At 42.6% G+C, this 17,252-nt stretch overlaps 1 protein-coding gene across 1 annotated transcript in view; it reads left to right on the forward strand.

Moving 5' to 3' along the window:
- Positions 1-665: 665 nt before the first annotated feature.
- LOC126154837 (uncharacterized) overlaps positions 666-17,252 on the forward strand; it is a 92,371-nt gene continuing 75,784 nt past the window's right edge. The window contains exon 1 of the mRNA XM_049916190.1: positions 666-746. Within this exon, the coding sequence (XP_049772147.1) occupies positions 677-746 (70 nt within the window). The 5' untranslated portion in view covers positions 666-676. The remainder of the gene's footprint in view (positions 747-17,252) is intronic.

The following is a 17,252-nucleotide window of genomic DNA, read 5'->3' on the forward strand; positions in this document are numbered from 1 at the left end:
GGGAGAGGCTACAACCCTGTCTCACTCCCTTGCAAACCACTGCTTCCCTTTGCTGTCCCTCGACTCTTGTAACTGCCATTTGGTTTCTATACAAATTGTAAATAGCCTTTCGCTCCCTATATTTTACCCCTGCCACCTTCAGAATTTGAAAGAGAGTATTCCAGTCAACATTGTCAAAGGCTTTCTCTAAGTCTACAAATGCTAGAAACGTAGGTTTGCGTTTCCTTAATCTAGCTTCTAAGATAAGTCTTATGGTCAGTATTGCCTCACGTGTTCCAGTATTTCTACGGAATCCAAACTTATCTTCCCCAAGGTCGGCTTCTACTAGTTTTTCCATTCGTCTGTAAAGAATTGCAAACCATACAGGGCTTATATTCATCCATTTCGAGACGACTGGAATGCTAACGGTTTCCCTAAGGCGTAATAGGCATGGTAATATGTGTTTTGTGTTACCATATTGTTGTTGAGTCACAAGAGTCACAGGGCGCGCTCTGTTAGTGTGCTGAAAGGTGAGAGTAGCTGGAAAGGAAGGGTATTACGGTGGGCGAGCCGCGGTGTCCTTGGCAGAGGCCGTAAGTAGAGGCCGCGGCGGCGTGGCGCTTGGCGGCAGGGCAGGGGCTGCGCCCGCGGCGCGGCGCGGCGGGGCCCCTGCAGTCTCTACCTGGCTGCGCACGTGATGGGTCGCCCACGAGCGTCGCTGCTGCTGGCGGCTGCCCTCTGCGTCTGCGCCGCGCTCTGCTCGCAAGGTCAGTCACCCCAACATAGGCCAACCTGTGCGCATGTAACTGACAAGGCGGACACTACACTGAAACTGTGTTCTGTTGCCCAGCAACAGAAAGAGTCTATCGACTCGAACCATCTACATTTACATCTACATCTACATTTATATTCCGGCGGAGGGCTCTTTACGTGCCACTGTCATTACCTCCATTTCCTGTTCCACTCGCGTATGGTTCGCGGGAAGAACGACTGCCGGAAAGCTTCCGTGCGCGCTCGCTCGAATCTCTCTAATTTTACATTCGTGATCTCCTCGGGAGGTATAAGTTGGGGGAAGCAATATATTCGATACCTCATTCAGAAACGCACACACTCGAAACCTGGCCAGCAAGCTACACCGCGATGCAGAGCGCCTCTCTTGCAGAGTCTGACACTTGAGTTTGCCAAACATCTCCTTGACGCTATCACGCCTACTAAATAACCCTGTGACTAAACGCGCAGCTCTTCTTTGGATCTTCTCTATCTCCTCTGTCAACCCGACCTGGTACGAATCCCACACTGATGAGCAATACTCAAGTATAGGTCGAACGAGTGTTTTGTAAGGCACCTCCTTTGTTGATGGACTACATTTTCTAAGGACTCTCGCAATGAATCTCAACCTGGTACCCGCCTTACCAACAATTAATTTTATATGATCATTCCACTTCAAATCGTTCCGCAAGCACACTCCCAGATATTTTACAGAAGTAACTGCTACCAGTGTTTGTTCCGCTATCATATAATCATACAATAAAGGATCCTTCTTTCTATGTATTCGCAATAGATTACATTTGTCTATGTCAAGGGTCAGTTGCCACTCCCTGCACCAAGTGCCTTTCCGCTGCAGATTTTCCTGCATTTCGCTGCAATTTTCTAATGATGCAACTTCTCTGTATACTACAGCATCATCCGCGAAAAGCCGCATGGAACTCCGACACTATCTACAAGGTCATTTATATATATTGTGAAAAACAATGGTCCCACAACACTCCCCTGTGGCACGCCAGAGGTTACTTTAACGTTTGTAGACGTCTCTCCTTTGAGAGCTACATGCTGAGTTCTGTTTGCTAAAAACTCTTCAATGCAGCCACACAGCTGGTCTGATATTCCGTAGGCTCTTACTTTGTTGTCGACTTGTCTCCTTACACAGAGTGAATCACCTATAACTTGCACCATGAAATAGAAAATGATATTGATGTGCGGTTCTCACAGAATCGATTGGTAGTCATGGGCTCGTATTGTTAACCAGTCAACGAATTGTAATAACGCATTTTTTGTGCGAACATACACCTCTTTAAATGGAACGATGCCTATTAACGTTAACAAGCGAAAAGTTGGTTAAATTAGAGTGTCAGTGGTGTTTCTAGCAGGATTCTAGTGGGAGTCGTTTACGAGATATCGTATTTTAGAAAGCACCCACACCGTACGATAACTGTTGTAGCACATATTAAAGAACAACAGAAATGCATACACAAGCCGGCCGGAGTGGCCGTGCGGTTCTAAGCCCTTCAGTCTGGAACCGGGCGACCGCTACGGTCGCAGGTTCGAATCCTGCCTCGGGCATGGATGTGTGTGATGTCCTTAGGTAAGTTAGGTTTAAGTAGTTCTAAGTTCTAGGGGACTGATGACCTCAGCAGTTAATTCCCACAGTGCTCGGAGCCATTTGAACCATTTTTTGCATACACAAGTTAGGTGAAATCTCGCCCGTAACGAGACAATTGACGATCACAGGTTGTGTTCAAAATGACCATCGGCAGCTACTTACAGTCTGGTATGGAGCGACTGCTGGACACGTGCTAGCATTTCAGCGGAGATGTCTGAGCACGCTGCAGTAATACGTCATTGAATATCATCAGGTGTAATTGGCACGTCCTTGTAGACAGCATCTTTCGGCTTCCCATAGAGAAAAAAAATTACAGGCGGCAAATCCGAGTAACGGACCGGCCCAGGTAAATGTCCTCTGTGCACAGTCAAAAAAATGGTTCAAATGTCTCTGAGCACTATGGGACTTAACTTCTGTGGTCATCAGTCCCCTAGAACTTAGAACTACTTAAACCTAACTTACCTAAGGACATCACACACATCCATGCCCGAGGCAGGATTCGAACCTGCGACCGTAGCGGTCGCGCGTTTCCAGACTGTAGCGCCTAGAACCGCTCGGTCACTCTGGCCGGCTGCGTGCAGTCCAACGCTTTGAAAACAATTCTTGAAAACATGATGTAGTCTTTCTTTATTCGTATCAGAGATACACTTAAATGAACACATATACAATACATACAAAGAAAACTATACAGTATTCACACTGAATTGGGCAACTGTGATAGCACTGGGTGCTGCAGACGTTAAGTCCTTCGTGGTACAGCTGGCTGGGCATGAGTTACATTTGAAGAGATGCCGGGTTGTCTGCAATTCACCGCAGTTGGAAATTCCATTTGAGGAGATTGTTCCTCGATCTTCCGACTTCGGTCCGTAGACTATTCAAGGACTTCCAGATGACCCACTTCTCCATGCGTCCAGGCGGCAGGGATTCTTGTGGTGCTGGCATCTTTCTTTCCACTTGGTGAGTCGGTTAACCGCAGCTGATTCTTCTAAGGGCAGTGAAGTTGTTAGGAAACTCTTCCTGGACTTCAGTATTCGCTTGCAAGCTTGATGTCCAAAGAGTGGATGAGAGGTCACAGTATTTGATTTATACCTCTCGATGTTAGCGGCGACCTCTCTTCTGATGTCATATGGAGCAATCCCAGCGAGACACTGAACTTTGTCCATAGGGATTGGCCTTAGGCAGCCTGTAGCAATCCCACAGCTGTCATTTAAGGCTACATCAACCTGCTTTGCATGTACTGAATTGTACCACACTGGGCTAGCGGTTATCTCCTGCAGAATAGGATAAAGCAAGAGCTGTTGTTCCTAATGTTTGTGGATGTGTACCCCAGTTCGATCCCGCCACTTTCCGAAGAAGGCAGTTTCTGGAGGATACTTTCTGCTCCAGCTTCAGACAATGTTCCTTGTCGGTCAGTACATGATGTAGTACTTAGTATGGGGTGCACAGCCATCATATTGATAACACACGTTCCTCGCAGTCTGTAAAGAAACTTCTTGTAGCATTCGTGGAAGATGGTCTGTTATGGGGCTGAGATACTTCTGTGCGTTTAGTGTTCTACCTCTGAAACACGGAACTATGGGCTGATGATTCACTGTCCCACACCACACGTTTACACTCCATCGACGCTCATTTCCTCCTGACGGAGCCAATGGAGAAGCATGTGATATCGATGGAACCTGTGTCGACGGGGAATGCGTGGGACACTTACCTGACTCATGCCACATTCTCATGCGATTTGATTCGAACTAATGTGCGGATTAACTACAACAGCAGCAAGAACATTAATATCCTCTTTCTGTCGTCACTTGGTTGAAGAAGCTGATAAATAATTACCATAATGGTTGAGGTCTATTGGGATATCTCACTGCATACACCGTACAATAGCGAAATGCACTATTCTTATGTCGGCTGTTTCGGCATTGCTAAATACCATCATCCACTCACGACCTACGCTTGTTCTGTCACACACTAACTGCCTAGCAAGTCGCAATGCGCTCAAGGAACACGCAAGCACACTGTAAGCAAATGTAACAATATCATACTAACAACATCATACCTAGCAACTACACAGGTGAATGGAACAACGAAGTGTCTTGTGGGAACTTTGCGCAATACGATATCTCGCAAACGGCTCGCACTAGACTCCTTCAACAAACACCACTGACATTCTATTGTAATTTACCCTATATTTAATTTCCTAGTGTCAATGGGCATTATTCCATTAAAAAGTGTATGTCTGTAAAAAAAAATACATTGTCTAAGTGTTATTACGATATGTGTATTGGGTAAAAATATGAACCTCTGACTGCCAATCCATTGTGTGAAAGCTGCACATCAAGAGCACTTTCCATTTTCACAATATTCGCGTTGCAAGTTTGAGGTGATTCACCCCGTACACCGACAGTCTTTTTATCTCTACGTAACTACTACACAGACATCACCTATAACCCTGTTTTGCATACTCCAGTTTTTTTCCGCTCTACAGTTCCTTCCAGCGCCGAATTATCTACTCCAGCGTGGAGCAGCAGATCTCCGTCTGAGCTGCACGTTGGTCTCGTAAGGGCTTCCGACGAATGTCTTGCCCCGTCTGTTACTTATAACAGATATATCCGTTGCTCACCAATTGTTATTACAGTGAGAAAGCACATTTTTTGGGTCGACTGTCTGATTTGCCAGTATGTGATAACGAAACTACAACCTCTATTGGTAGCTGCTGACCGTTAGCGGCCACCTCCAAGACTTTGTAATATTTTTTTTCCGCCTATTATGGCTTTGTAATTCCCGCTGCAGCTTATAAACACCGTGTGCTCTGCTGTCTATAATATGTTTCTTGTTTGATGACTACAATGTTCAAAGAACATCTGGGTTTATTTATGTCAGGTGTTGTTGCCCCTTAAGAACTACGTGTTTTGCGCCGAAAGTCACTACTGCGCTTCAGCCTTCGTACTAAACAAGAGAATCAACAGTGTTTTCAGTCTGTAAGGACTGGCATATAAAGGTCCAGTTATCTCCTCTAATGAGTTACGGAATCATGGTATCTGCTGGTCGTTGAAGTGACTAGAGACGTGCAATATAAGCGACTGGATGAATTATGAAGTGATCAGAAGTCAGTAACAACCAACAGCGTTAATGAAATGAATCTGTAATCAATAAGTCTGTAATCAATGGCAGTAAACTATTTAGTGAAATTAATGCAAGGAATTTAGAATTTCTGTCATTGCAGAACTTACGGGGACAGCAACGTGTGCAGAGCATCAGTTGCCGTAATTCCTACGTTCCACGAGTAAATGAAGTTTCAGGTACTAACTACAGTATCGAATGAATGAGCGAGACATTTCATATTGAACTCTGCACGGTGGCTGATAAGATGTGTTTCCCAGGGTACCAGTAAAGGTGAATAATCTCAGGTTCACCAGTGATTTCATTCTGAAACCACATATAACAAAAATGCTATATAACACATTTTATGGAAATACTTGTACATATGTTAATTTGACAAGTATACGAAGGTACCTACACTATCTGATCAAAACCATCGGAACACCTATCAGTGGACCCTCTTACGGGGTGTGTCCTCTCCTTCGCCTTCATGACAGTTTTAACTCTACTGGGGACACTTTCTGTGACGTGTCTGAATGCCTGTGAAGGAATGGCAGCCTACTCTTCGTCAGGAACCGAGCCAGAGAAGGCGGTGGTTGCACGCTGGTGTCTGGAGCGAAGTCGACGTTACGACCGATCCCATATGTGTTCCATTGGGTTCGGGTCGCGACCCTGAACAAGGAAGCCCATTTCAGGAATATGACTGTCCATAAACTATTGCCTTACAGGTGCTACTTGATAAGAGGGTGCGTTGTCGTTCTGATACAATGTCAACGTCTCCAGAATGTTGTTCTACTGTACGTAGTATGCAATGTTGTAAAATGATTTCATGTCCTTCGGCCTTTAGCGTTTACTTAAGCGCAGTAAGGTGACTACACCCTAATACGGGAAACATCACCATCCCACAACACACCTCCTACACACATTATTGTTGGTATTACACGAGGTGGCGGGTAAGATTCTCTATGCAATCGTCAAACTTGAACGCTTATATCCGATTTCCACGGGTTACAGCGTGATTCATCACTCCAAATCACTTTTTTCCAGTCATCCACTGTCCAGTGGCATAGCTCTTCACACCACGCTTAGTGTTGACTACAGAAATGTGTGTCTTATGAGGAGCTGTTCCATCACAGTAACCTATCTTTTTTAACTTCCTACGCACAGTCGCTGGTAGTAATTTGAAACTCACAAGTGATTCCTTCTGCAGATTTCATCTTATTTCCTACAACAAGCCTCCGCAAAGTTCGACGGTCACTGACCGTCAGTTCATGAGATCTATGCTTTTTTTTGTTTTGTTTTTGTTTATATGTAGCTGTTCCTTCGCGTTTCTACTGCACAATCACCCACGATGGATCTGACACTCAGTTGTCATCCAATGACTACTCCACGTTCGAATTTACTGGCCGGTCTGAGTGACCGAGCGGTTCTAGGCGCTACAGCCAGGAACCACGCGACCGCTACGGTCGCAGGTTCGAATCCTGCCACGGGCATGGATGTGTGTGATGTCCTTAGGTTAGTTAGGTATAAGTAGTTATAAGTTATAGGGGACTGATTGATGACCTGAGAAGTTAAGTCCCGTAGAGCTCAGAGCCATTTGAACCATTTTGAAGTTACTAACCTCTCCTGACCAACCTCTTCCGGTGTTATTGTTTGGAAATTTGTGGTAAGGTCTTGTGGGACCAAACTGCTGAGGTCATCAGTCCCTAAGCTTACACGCTACTTAATCTAACTTAAACTAACTTACGCTAAGGACAACACACACGCCCATGCCCGAGGGAGGACTCGAACCTCCGACGGGGGGAGCCGCGCGGACCGTGACAAGGCGCCCTAGGCCGCTCGGCTACCACTGTTATTCTTTCTCTAAAAAATACTGCACGACTGGCAGGTACTCCTGTTGTGAAATACAGTGGTCGACTCTAGAAACGCAAGATGTCACGCAAGAAGGGATACAGGTGATTGGCAATAACTATCACACAGGTCCCACGGACGCAGAGGTTAAAGTCACCTAGAACGTAATATTGCCTCCATCGACCTGCTTCCATGGTGCGGTGCGTGTGTCGAATAGCCGTTCTCTTGGATGACAGCATATCCGAACACGAACGTCGAACTAATGTAACGTGAAATATCATTCATCCGACCAGGCAACACTTACCACTGGTACGCAGTTCAATCTCGATAATTCCATGCTCACATATTGACACTGCCGTTGGGCCAATATCGGAATACGTGCAAGTCGTCAGCTGCGAAGACACATGTTCATCAATGTACACTGAAGGGTAAGCTTCGAAACACTTGTGCCCGAACCGACACTGTACTCTGCCGTCGGTTCAATTTCAGATATCCGCTGCTTTGCAGAACGGCCTACCTCAACATTCTATGATAAGTCGTTGACGTCCAACATCCTGTCAGCTACGTGTTATTATCTCAGCTTTCTGTAGTTGCTCACGTCAGTAGTCGTTGAACAGCCGACCAGCTTCGCCGTGTCCGAGGGGTTCGCTCCTAGGCGCTGGGCCACATAAATCTCCTTTTCATGAGAGTCGCTCTTGTCACTTGATGCCCCCATTTGCTGTCTGTATCGTCGCTAGAATAATTCCATATTCATCTCTGCGCCGCTTATATATTTATATATCACTACGTCAATTCACTGCAACGTCATGAGGCGTTATTCAATCCTACTGTGGGCGTTGATCACTAACCCTTGGCCCATCGGTGTATTGTGGATGCTACATGCCACTGTGCGGAGTTTAGCGGAGGGTGCACTGTGCACTAGTATCATTTCATCACTTTCTTATTTCCTCCACAAGTAGTGCACTACGAGATTTACTTTCGGGAAACCCTGAATTAAGCTCGAATATTCCTTTCCATCATCAGTTTGATCAAAAATGAGTCGCCGGTTGACAGGACTACCCTGAGGTCTCAAGGAATCGTCAATTTTCTGTTGGAAGGAAATGACAGAGGTGAACGTTGTAGCATGACACCAATGCTTGACTACAGTAAGCCGGTTCAGATGCATACAAGTTGTAGTAGTTATGCATAAAGGAGGAGGCTTGCACGGGATAGACTTGCACGGAGGGCTGCATCAAGTCAAACTAAAGGCAAAACCACAAAACATGATCATTACGTGCTTTATCTCAGAGAAAATAATATGGAGGGCTGCATCAAGCCAATCTTCAAACTGAAGGCAAAACCACAACACATGGTTATTACGTGTTTTGTCTCAGAGAAAGTAACATATCGTTTTATTCGTTCTCTAATGTATGTTCCAGGGAATTTAGTCATAAGGCTTTGTGTTTTTTTTTCTATCACATTATATCTTCTATTTCAGAGTCCGCCCCGATAGCGGTATACAGCTGCCACGGTAGCTCAGCGTGTTCGGTCAGAGGGTTATATGCCCTCTGTAGTAAAAGAAACTGAGTGAATGGACCAACGCTGAACTTCAATGGGTTTCATGGCATGTCCGCCCCGAACAAACGCAACGAACAAAATCGAATAAAATGGGGGTTTAAAAAAATGGTCAGCGTGACGGACTGCCGTTCTAGGAGGCCCGGGTTCGTTTTCCGGCTGGGTCGGTGATTTTATCCACCAAGGGACAGGGTGTTGTGTTATATTCATCATTATTTCATCTCAATCTGGCACGCAGGTCGACCAGTGTGGCGTCGAATGTAATAAGACCTGCACCAAGGCGGCCGTACCTGCCCCGTAGGGGACCTCCCGGTCAATGACGCCAACCGCTCATTTCCACTTTTTTTTCTACTGCAGATTGTTAAAAACTCCTGCAACACTTGTCATGACCGAACAAACACTCACGAATCACATCGCTGAATTCTGTTTATTTTTTCCGTTAGTCCATCTTGGTGGACGTCGTATGGTGATAAAATAATGAAACCGTTAAGAGCATGTGTTTCGTAGGCGACCTCATTCATTAATTATTCACACCTGGTCTCGGCAGCTGATGGTAGATGCAAATAAAGTAAAGTATTTTCACATATTAAAGGACATGAGTACGTAACATTACACTGAAGTAGTTGTCCGGCATTATGTTTTCCGTATCTTTGCTTATTTCCTGAAATAGACCACGACTGTTTCCCTCGCCATTGTTTCTACAAACTGTGCGCCGTCTCAAACGACTACGCTCTCGACGATAGGTTAACGTCTAACTTTCCTTCCCTGCCTTCCCTGCAAGTAGTCCGTTTCTAGAGATCACATTCCGGTATATCTGCCAAATTCCTAAATTACACCAACGCCTGTACTTGTTAAAACTTTTTATAAACAATTTTTCATTGTCACGGGATCCTTCTGTGACCACGAGCCTTTAATATTTTGTTTGAAAAAAAAAAGATATATCTTTAATCAAGATGAGTGAGAATTCTCTATGTCTCTGTGAAATGTGGTTCTGCATTCTGCACTCGCTGTTCTCGTTGTTTCCGTGTTCTAGGGGGGTTCAGCGAACATTCTCCACAATACTTTACGAAAAGATTTGAATTTTCATTACGTAGTATTAATAATAGTGACTAGTTTTAATTTCTTCTATTATCAATAAAAAGACAATAACCTCCTTATACGTCTCAATTTTAAGTGGGAAATCTTATTTTAAATTTCATATAATACTTACACACAATGCCGAGCTCATTTTCAAATAATACAAAACTCCAAATAAAACTTATTGTTAAAATGTGCTCACTAAAAATAATAATTGATAGCTAATTGGGGTATGCGTGCGATCTAATTTCGCAGGGAATGTTAGTTTTCCAATAAAGGACACATAAAATACTTGTGAGTAACATATTATGTATGCGTTGCAAATGAAGCTATTGATAGTTTTCGTTAGTCAGTTATCGGATTCAAGCAAAACATGTGAAAGCACCCACAAATGGCACAAACATATAAATATAGCTGCATTAGGAATGACCTGCTATTACTTCTATCAAAAATCTCTAGCCAGATCCTGTAAGACAAAATAAATGCAGGTAACGTCCAATTTCATTACAACTTACAGGTAACTTTAATGAATAGTTTTTTTTTTCATTCCATCGTGAGACTACGATGGCGTCTTTCCCATAGGAGACATATTTTGGACTAGATGTCTGAATCTGTCAGACGTTAGATATAAAACGTTCACACAAATTCTGTTTTATAATATTGCCATGGAACAGTAATTTTGTGTTTAGTTTCTGGGCTGTAATTACATGACAGAAGATGACCTCAGTGATGTGCCAACACGACAAACTGACATGCATTTATGTATTAAGCAAGTTTTTAGAGTTGGTGGCATCGATTCTTTTTAAATAGTCGAGTTTTTTATAAACGAATTTGCACATAAAACACGTAAATACGTTTGAGTAAAATAATTTTTGCTATTGTATCTAGGGGACGAACATCACCACAGTCCAGAAGTTAGTCGCCTTGAAGAGATCCGCAGCAAAGATGGTCGAAACCTCGGTACTTTTGTTGTTTTTAGTAGTTTCAAAATTAGACCGATTAATCTGCAGAGCAATTTTATTTAAATTTACACTTACCGTGGAAGCCTACGAACTTATGGAAATACGTTATCCGTATTTTCCATAGACTCAATGCTAATATCCAAGACGGTAAACTAAACTAGTACAGTTTATACGCAAACTAGCTACACAGGTGATTAAGAGATTGAAAGAATCTATGATGAGATGAATATCGAGAGCTCCGATGGCAAACTGACGAGACAAGGCTTAAGGTGGAAGGGATATATAGAGTGTCTATAGACAGGAGTTATGCTTGAAGACAGTGATATTGAAAGATTGGAGGAAACTGATGACGATGAGATGTGAGATATAATATTGCGCTAAATGTTTGACAGAGTGCTAAAAGATCTAACTGGAAACGAAGTACTGCACTGGACGACTGACCCAAAAAATTGAGATTCTTGGTGCAACTACCCAGAACAAAACTGTTCCACCTGTTGTGTATGATACATGAAACAGCCTGCTTCCAAGAAGACTGTAATAATTCTAATTCCAAAGGAGGCAATTGCTGGCAGGTGTGAAGATTACCGGACCATATGTTTAATAACTCGTGGTAGCAAAATATTGACTCGAATTTTTTTACAGACGAGTGGGAAAACTGCAAGACGTCGATCTCGGGGAATATCAGTTTGGGTTCTGGAAAGATGTAGGCAAACATGAGACAAGCCCGACACTATGACCACCCTAAAAGATAGGTTGGAGGAAGGCAAACATATATTTATAGTACGTGTAAATTTAGAAAAAGCCGTTGACAGTGTTGACTGTAATGCAATCTTTGAAATTCTGAAGGCAGTAGAGAGAGCGAACGCAAAGCTATCTACAATTTGTACAGAAACCACACTGCAGTTATGAGAGCCGAATGTTGAGGAGTGAGAGACGTTGTAGCCTATCTCTGATGTTATTCAGTCCGTACAATGAGCAAGCTGAGAAAGAAGGGGAGTTAATGTCCAGAGAGAATAGACAAAATGTTTTAAGTTACCCGATTACACTGTAATTCTGTAAGTGACAGTAGAGGGATTGGAAGAGCAGCTGGACGGAATGGGTAGTGTCTTGAAGACACGTTGTGGGATGAACATAAAATAAAAGTAAGACAAGGGTATCGGAATTTGTCAAATTAAATCAGGAATAGCTGAGGGAGTTACATTAGGAAATGAGACACTAGAATTAGAAGATGAGTTTTGCTACCTGGACAGCAAGATACCTGATGATGGCCGAAGTAGAGAGAACGAAAATGCTTAATGGGCACAGCAAGGATATCATTTCTAAAATAGAGAAATTTATTAACATCAAATTTAAATTTAAGTTTTAGGAATTCTATTCTAAAAGCATTTTCTTGGACCATAGCCTTGTACAGAAATCAAACGTGGACGAAAGCAGTTCAGACAGAAAGGTAGCTGAAGCTTTGGAAATGCAGTGCTATAGAAGACTACAGAAAATTAGATGGATAGCCCGACTAACAAATGAGGAGATATTGAATCGAACTTAGAGAGAGAAAAAAAATAGAAAGAAACAGCCGTCATAGCTCTGTGTCTTGCAGAGATGAACGGGCTTACACAGGTTGGACTAGCAGGGAAAGGTGCATAAAACCAGCCTTCGGACAGGAGAACACAAAAATAACAAAATCATTTTCGATTGACATACGAAGTATGTTTTTTCTGTTAGAGGACACAGCTCAGAATTTCAGTACCTCCTACAAACCTAAAGATTCTTGTTTAGTTACTCAGGGAGTTAATGAGTAGAGGGTTCAAATGGTTCAAATGGCTCTGAGCACTATGGGACTCAACTGCTGTGGTCATAGGTCCCCTAGAACTTAGAACTACTTAAACCTAACTAACCTAAAGACATCACACACAGGATTCGAACCTGCGACCGTAGCGGTCTTGCGGTTCCAGACTGTAGCGCCTTTAACCGCTCGGCCACTCCGGCCGGCTTGAGTAGAGGGAAGCTGTCCTTTGCTACAGTTATTGTCCGCACTATCACGATATGTATAACTTAGTAACATCTTGATTAACATGAAGTTGGCACACTTATTATTAAATACACGTCACGGCTTCTCATTTCTATGGTCATATCAGTCAGGTAATGATAAGAACGCTGTGTAACCCGTGCCCAAATCTAGAGGATTTACTGACTTCAGTATCAAGCTCCGAAAATATTACTAACTTTATAACTTGCACATAGACCGTTGACTACGCATTCCGATGTGAACACGTACATGCTAAAATTTCTGTGTATCTGCTCATAGGACTTACATAAACTGTGAATATACTCCATGTAAAGTGCCGGCGAAGAAGCAGAAAAGGCTGTGGAAAGAAAAAGATTCGGTGAAATGTACGTTGATTTACTTAACGTAATTTCGCTATGCTAAATCTAGTTGCGTTGTTGCATTTAAATAAGCGATGCACTGCGTCTCTGACTTGCTAACTGTCGAAGTACATTTGCGGACTGCAGAGATATCGTTAATTAATATCTCATCTGTGTGCACTATAGCGGAATTTACTCAAGCCGTTAGCTTACGTGTTAACATCTGTTAGGATGTTTAGTGGACCAAGTGCACACTATGCGTAGGTCATGCGAAATGTCCGCCCTATTCAAGGCTATTGGCAACGTATTGAGTGTGGAAACGTAACGCTCATTTCACCTCTTGTATATGATAGGTCTGGTGGGTTCCCAACGCAAGCAGATACGTTGCGTAACAGATATTTAATACGTTCTCTAACTCAGGAAGTACCTTACAGTCATGGAACAAGTTACAGTAATCGAGTAGAGCAAACAAAGTCACGAGTGCTGCCTCAGAATCTGTTCCAGCGTGTGACCAACTTTTAGCTATTTTTCCGTTAGTAATTTTTTTTTTCATCTCTATTTATCTGTCGCAGCAAATGTCGTCCAAACTTATTTTAAATGTTCCGATTTATCTGTTCTGTTCCAACTTCAACTATCACGTTTTCTCTTCTCGGGTGGCTTAGCAGATTCCCAGCTTAACCTTTCCCATCTTCTAGTGAGGAGATCCGTAGACTTATCTTACCCTCTATTATGGTCTAAAACGCTAAGCCACAAACGTACAATGTTAGTAACGTCTTCTACAACCCCATACCAATATTTAATACCTGCAAGACCCTTTTGAGCACAGAATATACCTATCACCTTATCACATGTTTTACGTGCTGTTGCAAGTCGGAGAAATACACGAATCATAGATTCTGTTGTAAAGGGCTGTCAGACATTTCCGCAGAATATCTCTATTTTTAAAATTCTTACTTATGGGAAATATTGCAGCCGCCGTCCTTGGTGGGATACAAATCAGTGGGATTAAGCCGTTTTTTTTCTCTTTCAATCACCTCATAATTATGAAGTCGTGCTTAAAAGTTATACCTCAGATTTTTTATGTGAAAATACTTAACACGTTCTAAATAAAACGAAAGTTATCAACTTTCTAAATCTTCATTCTTCGTGTCTACACATTTATAGCCCTCTGCAGCTAGAGGGCTACGATGTAGCGTATGAAGTGGAGATATATAACGTAACTATGTCGATGCGTGAGAAACAGCGTGCTGTAATCGAATTCCGAATTCGAAAAGTTCGTCCAGACATGGAGCACCCCCTCTCATTCCGGCCACACACGAGCGCTGCGACATCTGCAACAGTCCGACGTCTTCGATCATCCTCCGTACAGTCTCGACTTGGTCCCATCCGATTTCCACCCGTTTCCAAATCTTAAAGAACAGCTTCGAGAACTTCACTTTTATAGTGATGAAGCAGTGCAAGCAGAGATCTGATTGTGGCTCCATTAACAAAATCAAACATTATACAGTGACGGTGGCAACACACTGGACTCTCATTGGCAGAAATGTGTTCGTCGCCGGGGTGACTATGATGAGAAATAAATATCTAGACATGAAGAATGAAGATGTTCAATATTAATGACGTATGTTTTATTTAAAAAACCTTTTTTTGAGGTCATCTGTCTTCTGACTGGTTTAATGCGGCCCTCCACGAATTCCTTCCCTGTGCCAAACTCTTCAATTCAGAGTAACACTTGCAGCCTACGTCTCAATTATTTGCTGGATGTATTCCAATCTCCGTCTTCCTCTACAGTTTTTGCCCTCTATAGCTCACTGTAATACCATGGAAGTCATTCCCTCATTTCTTAACAGATGTTCTATCATCCTGTCACTTCTCCTTACCAGTGTTTTCCACATGTTCCTTTCCTATCCGATTATGCGCGGAACCTCCTTACTCCTTACCTTATCAGTCCACCTATTATTCAACATTCTTCTATAGCACCACATCTCAAATGCTTCAATTCTCTTCTGTTCTGGTTTTCCCACAATCCGTATTTCACTACCACACAATGCTGTGCTCCAGACGTACATTCTCAGAAATTTCTTCCTCAAATTAAGGCTTATCTTTGATACTAGTAGACTTCTCTTGGTCTCCGTCCGTCATTGGTTATTTTACTGCATTGGTAGCAGGATTCCTTAACTTCTACTACTTCGTGACCATCAATCCTGATGTTAAGTTTCTCACTGTTCTCATTTCTGCTACTTCTCATTACTTTCGTCTTTCCTCCATTTACTCTCACTCCATATTCTGTACTCATTAGATTGTTCATTACATTCAACAAACCACGTAATTCTTCTTCACTTTCACTCAGGATTGTAATCTCATCAGCGTATCGTATCACTGATATACTTTCACCTTGAGTTTTAGCTCCACTCCTAAACCTTCTTTTATTTCCAACATTGCTTCTTCGATGTACAGATTGAACAGTAGAGTGAAAGAATACATCCCTGTTTTACACCCTTTTTAATACGAGCACTTCGTTCTTGGTCGTCCACTCTGATTATTCCCTCTTGGCTCTTGTACATACTGTATCATACCCGTCTCTCCCTATAGCGTGACCCTATTTTCTCAGAATGTCGAACATCTTGCACGATTTTATATTGTCGAACGCTTTTTCCGGGTTGACAGATCCTATGAACACGTCTTGATTATTCTTTAGTCTTGCTTCCATTATCAACCGCAACTTCAGAATTGCCTCTCTGATGCCTTTACCTTTTCTAAAGCCAAACTGATCGTCATCTAGCACATCCTCAATTTTCTTTTCCATTCTTCTCTGTATTAGTCTTGCCAGCAACTTGGATTAATGAGCTGTTAAGCTGACTGTGCAATAATTCTCGCAGTCTTCGGAATTGTATGGATGAGGTTTTTCCGAAAGTCAGATGCTTTTAAGCCGGACTCATAAATTTTGCACACCAATGTGAGTTGTCGTTTTGCTGCCATTTCTCCCAATGATTTCAAAAATTCTGATGGAATGTTATCTATCCCTCCTGCCTTATTTGACCTTAAGTCCTCCAAAGCTCTCTTAAATTCTGAGTCTAATACTGGATCCCAATCTCTTCTAAATCGACTCCAGTTTCTTCTTCTATCACATAAGACAAATCTTCCGCCTTATAGAGGCTCTCAACGTATTCTTTCCACCTTTCTGCTTTCTCGTCTGCATTTAACAGTGGAATTCCCGTTGCACCCTTAATGTTGACACCCTTGCTTTTAATTTCACTGAAGGTTGTTTTGACTTTGCTGTATGTTGAGTCTGTCCTTCCGATAATCATTTCTTTTTCCATTTCTTTATATTTTTCATGCAGCCATTTCGTCTTAGCTTCCCTGCACTTCCTATTTATTTCATTCCTCAGCGACTTGCACTTCTGAATTTCTGAGTTTCTCGGAACACTTTTGTACTTCCTCCTTTCATCGATCAACAAAAGTATTTCTTCTACATCCCATGGTTTCTTCGTAATTATCTTCTTTGTACCTATGTTTTTCTTTCCAAATTCTGTGATGACCCTTTTTAGAGGTGGTCATTCCTCTTCAATTGTACTGCCTACTGAGTTATTCCTTATTTCTGAATCTATAGCCTTAAAAAAATTCAAGCGTATCTCATCATTCCTTAGTACTTCCGTATCTCACTTCTTTGCGTATTGGTTTTTCCTGACTAATCTCTTAAACTTCAGCCTACTCTCCATCACTACTGTAGTGTGATCTGAGTCTGTATCTGCTCCTGGGTATGCCGTACAATTCAGTATCTGATTTCGTGATCTCTTTTTGACCATGATGTAATCTAGCTGAAATCTTCCCGTATCACCCAGCCTTTTCCAAGTATACCTCCTCCTTTTGTGATTCGTGAACAGAGTGTTCGCTTTTACTAGCTGAATTTTTTTAAAGAACTCTATTAGTCTTTCTCCTGTCTCATTCCTTGTTCCAGGCCCATATTCTCCTGTAACATTTTCTTCTAC

The sequence above is a fragment of the Schistocerca cancellata genome, chromosome 2, assembly GCF_023864275.1.
Source record: "Schistocerca cancellata isolate TAMUIC-IGC-003103 chromosome 2, iqSchCanc2.1, whole genome shotgun sequence".
Classification (NCBI taxonomy): domain Eukaryota; kingdom Metazoa; phylum Arthropoda; class Insecta; order Orthoptera; family Acrididae; genus Schistocerca; species Schistocerca cancellata.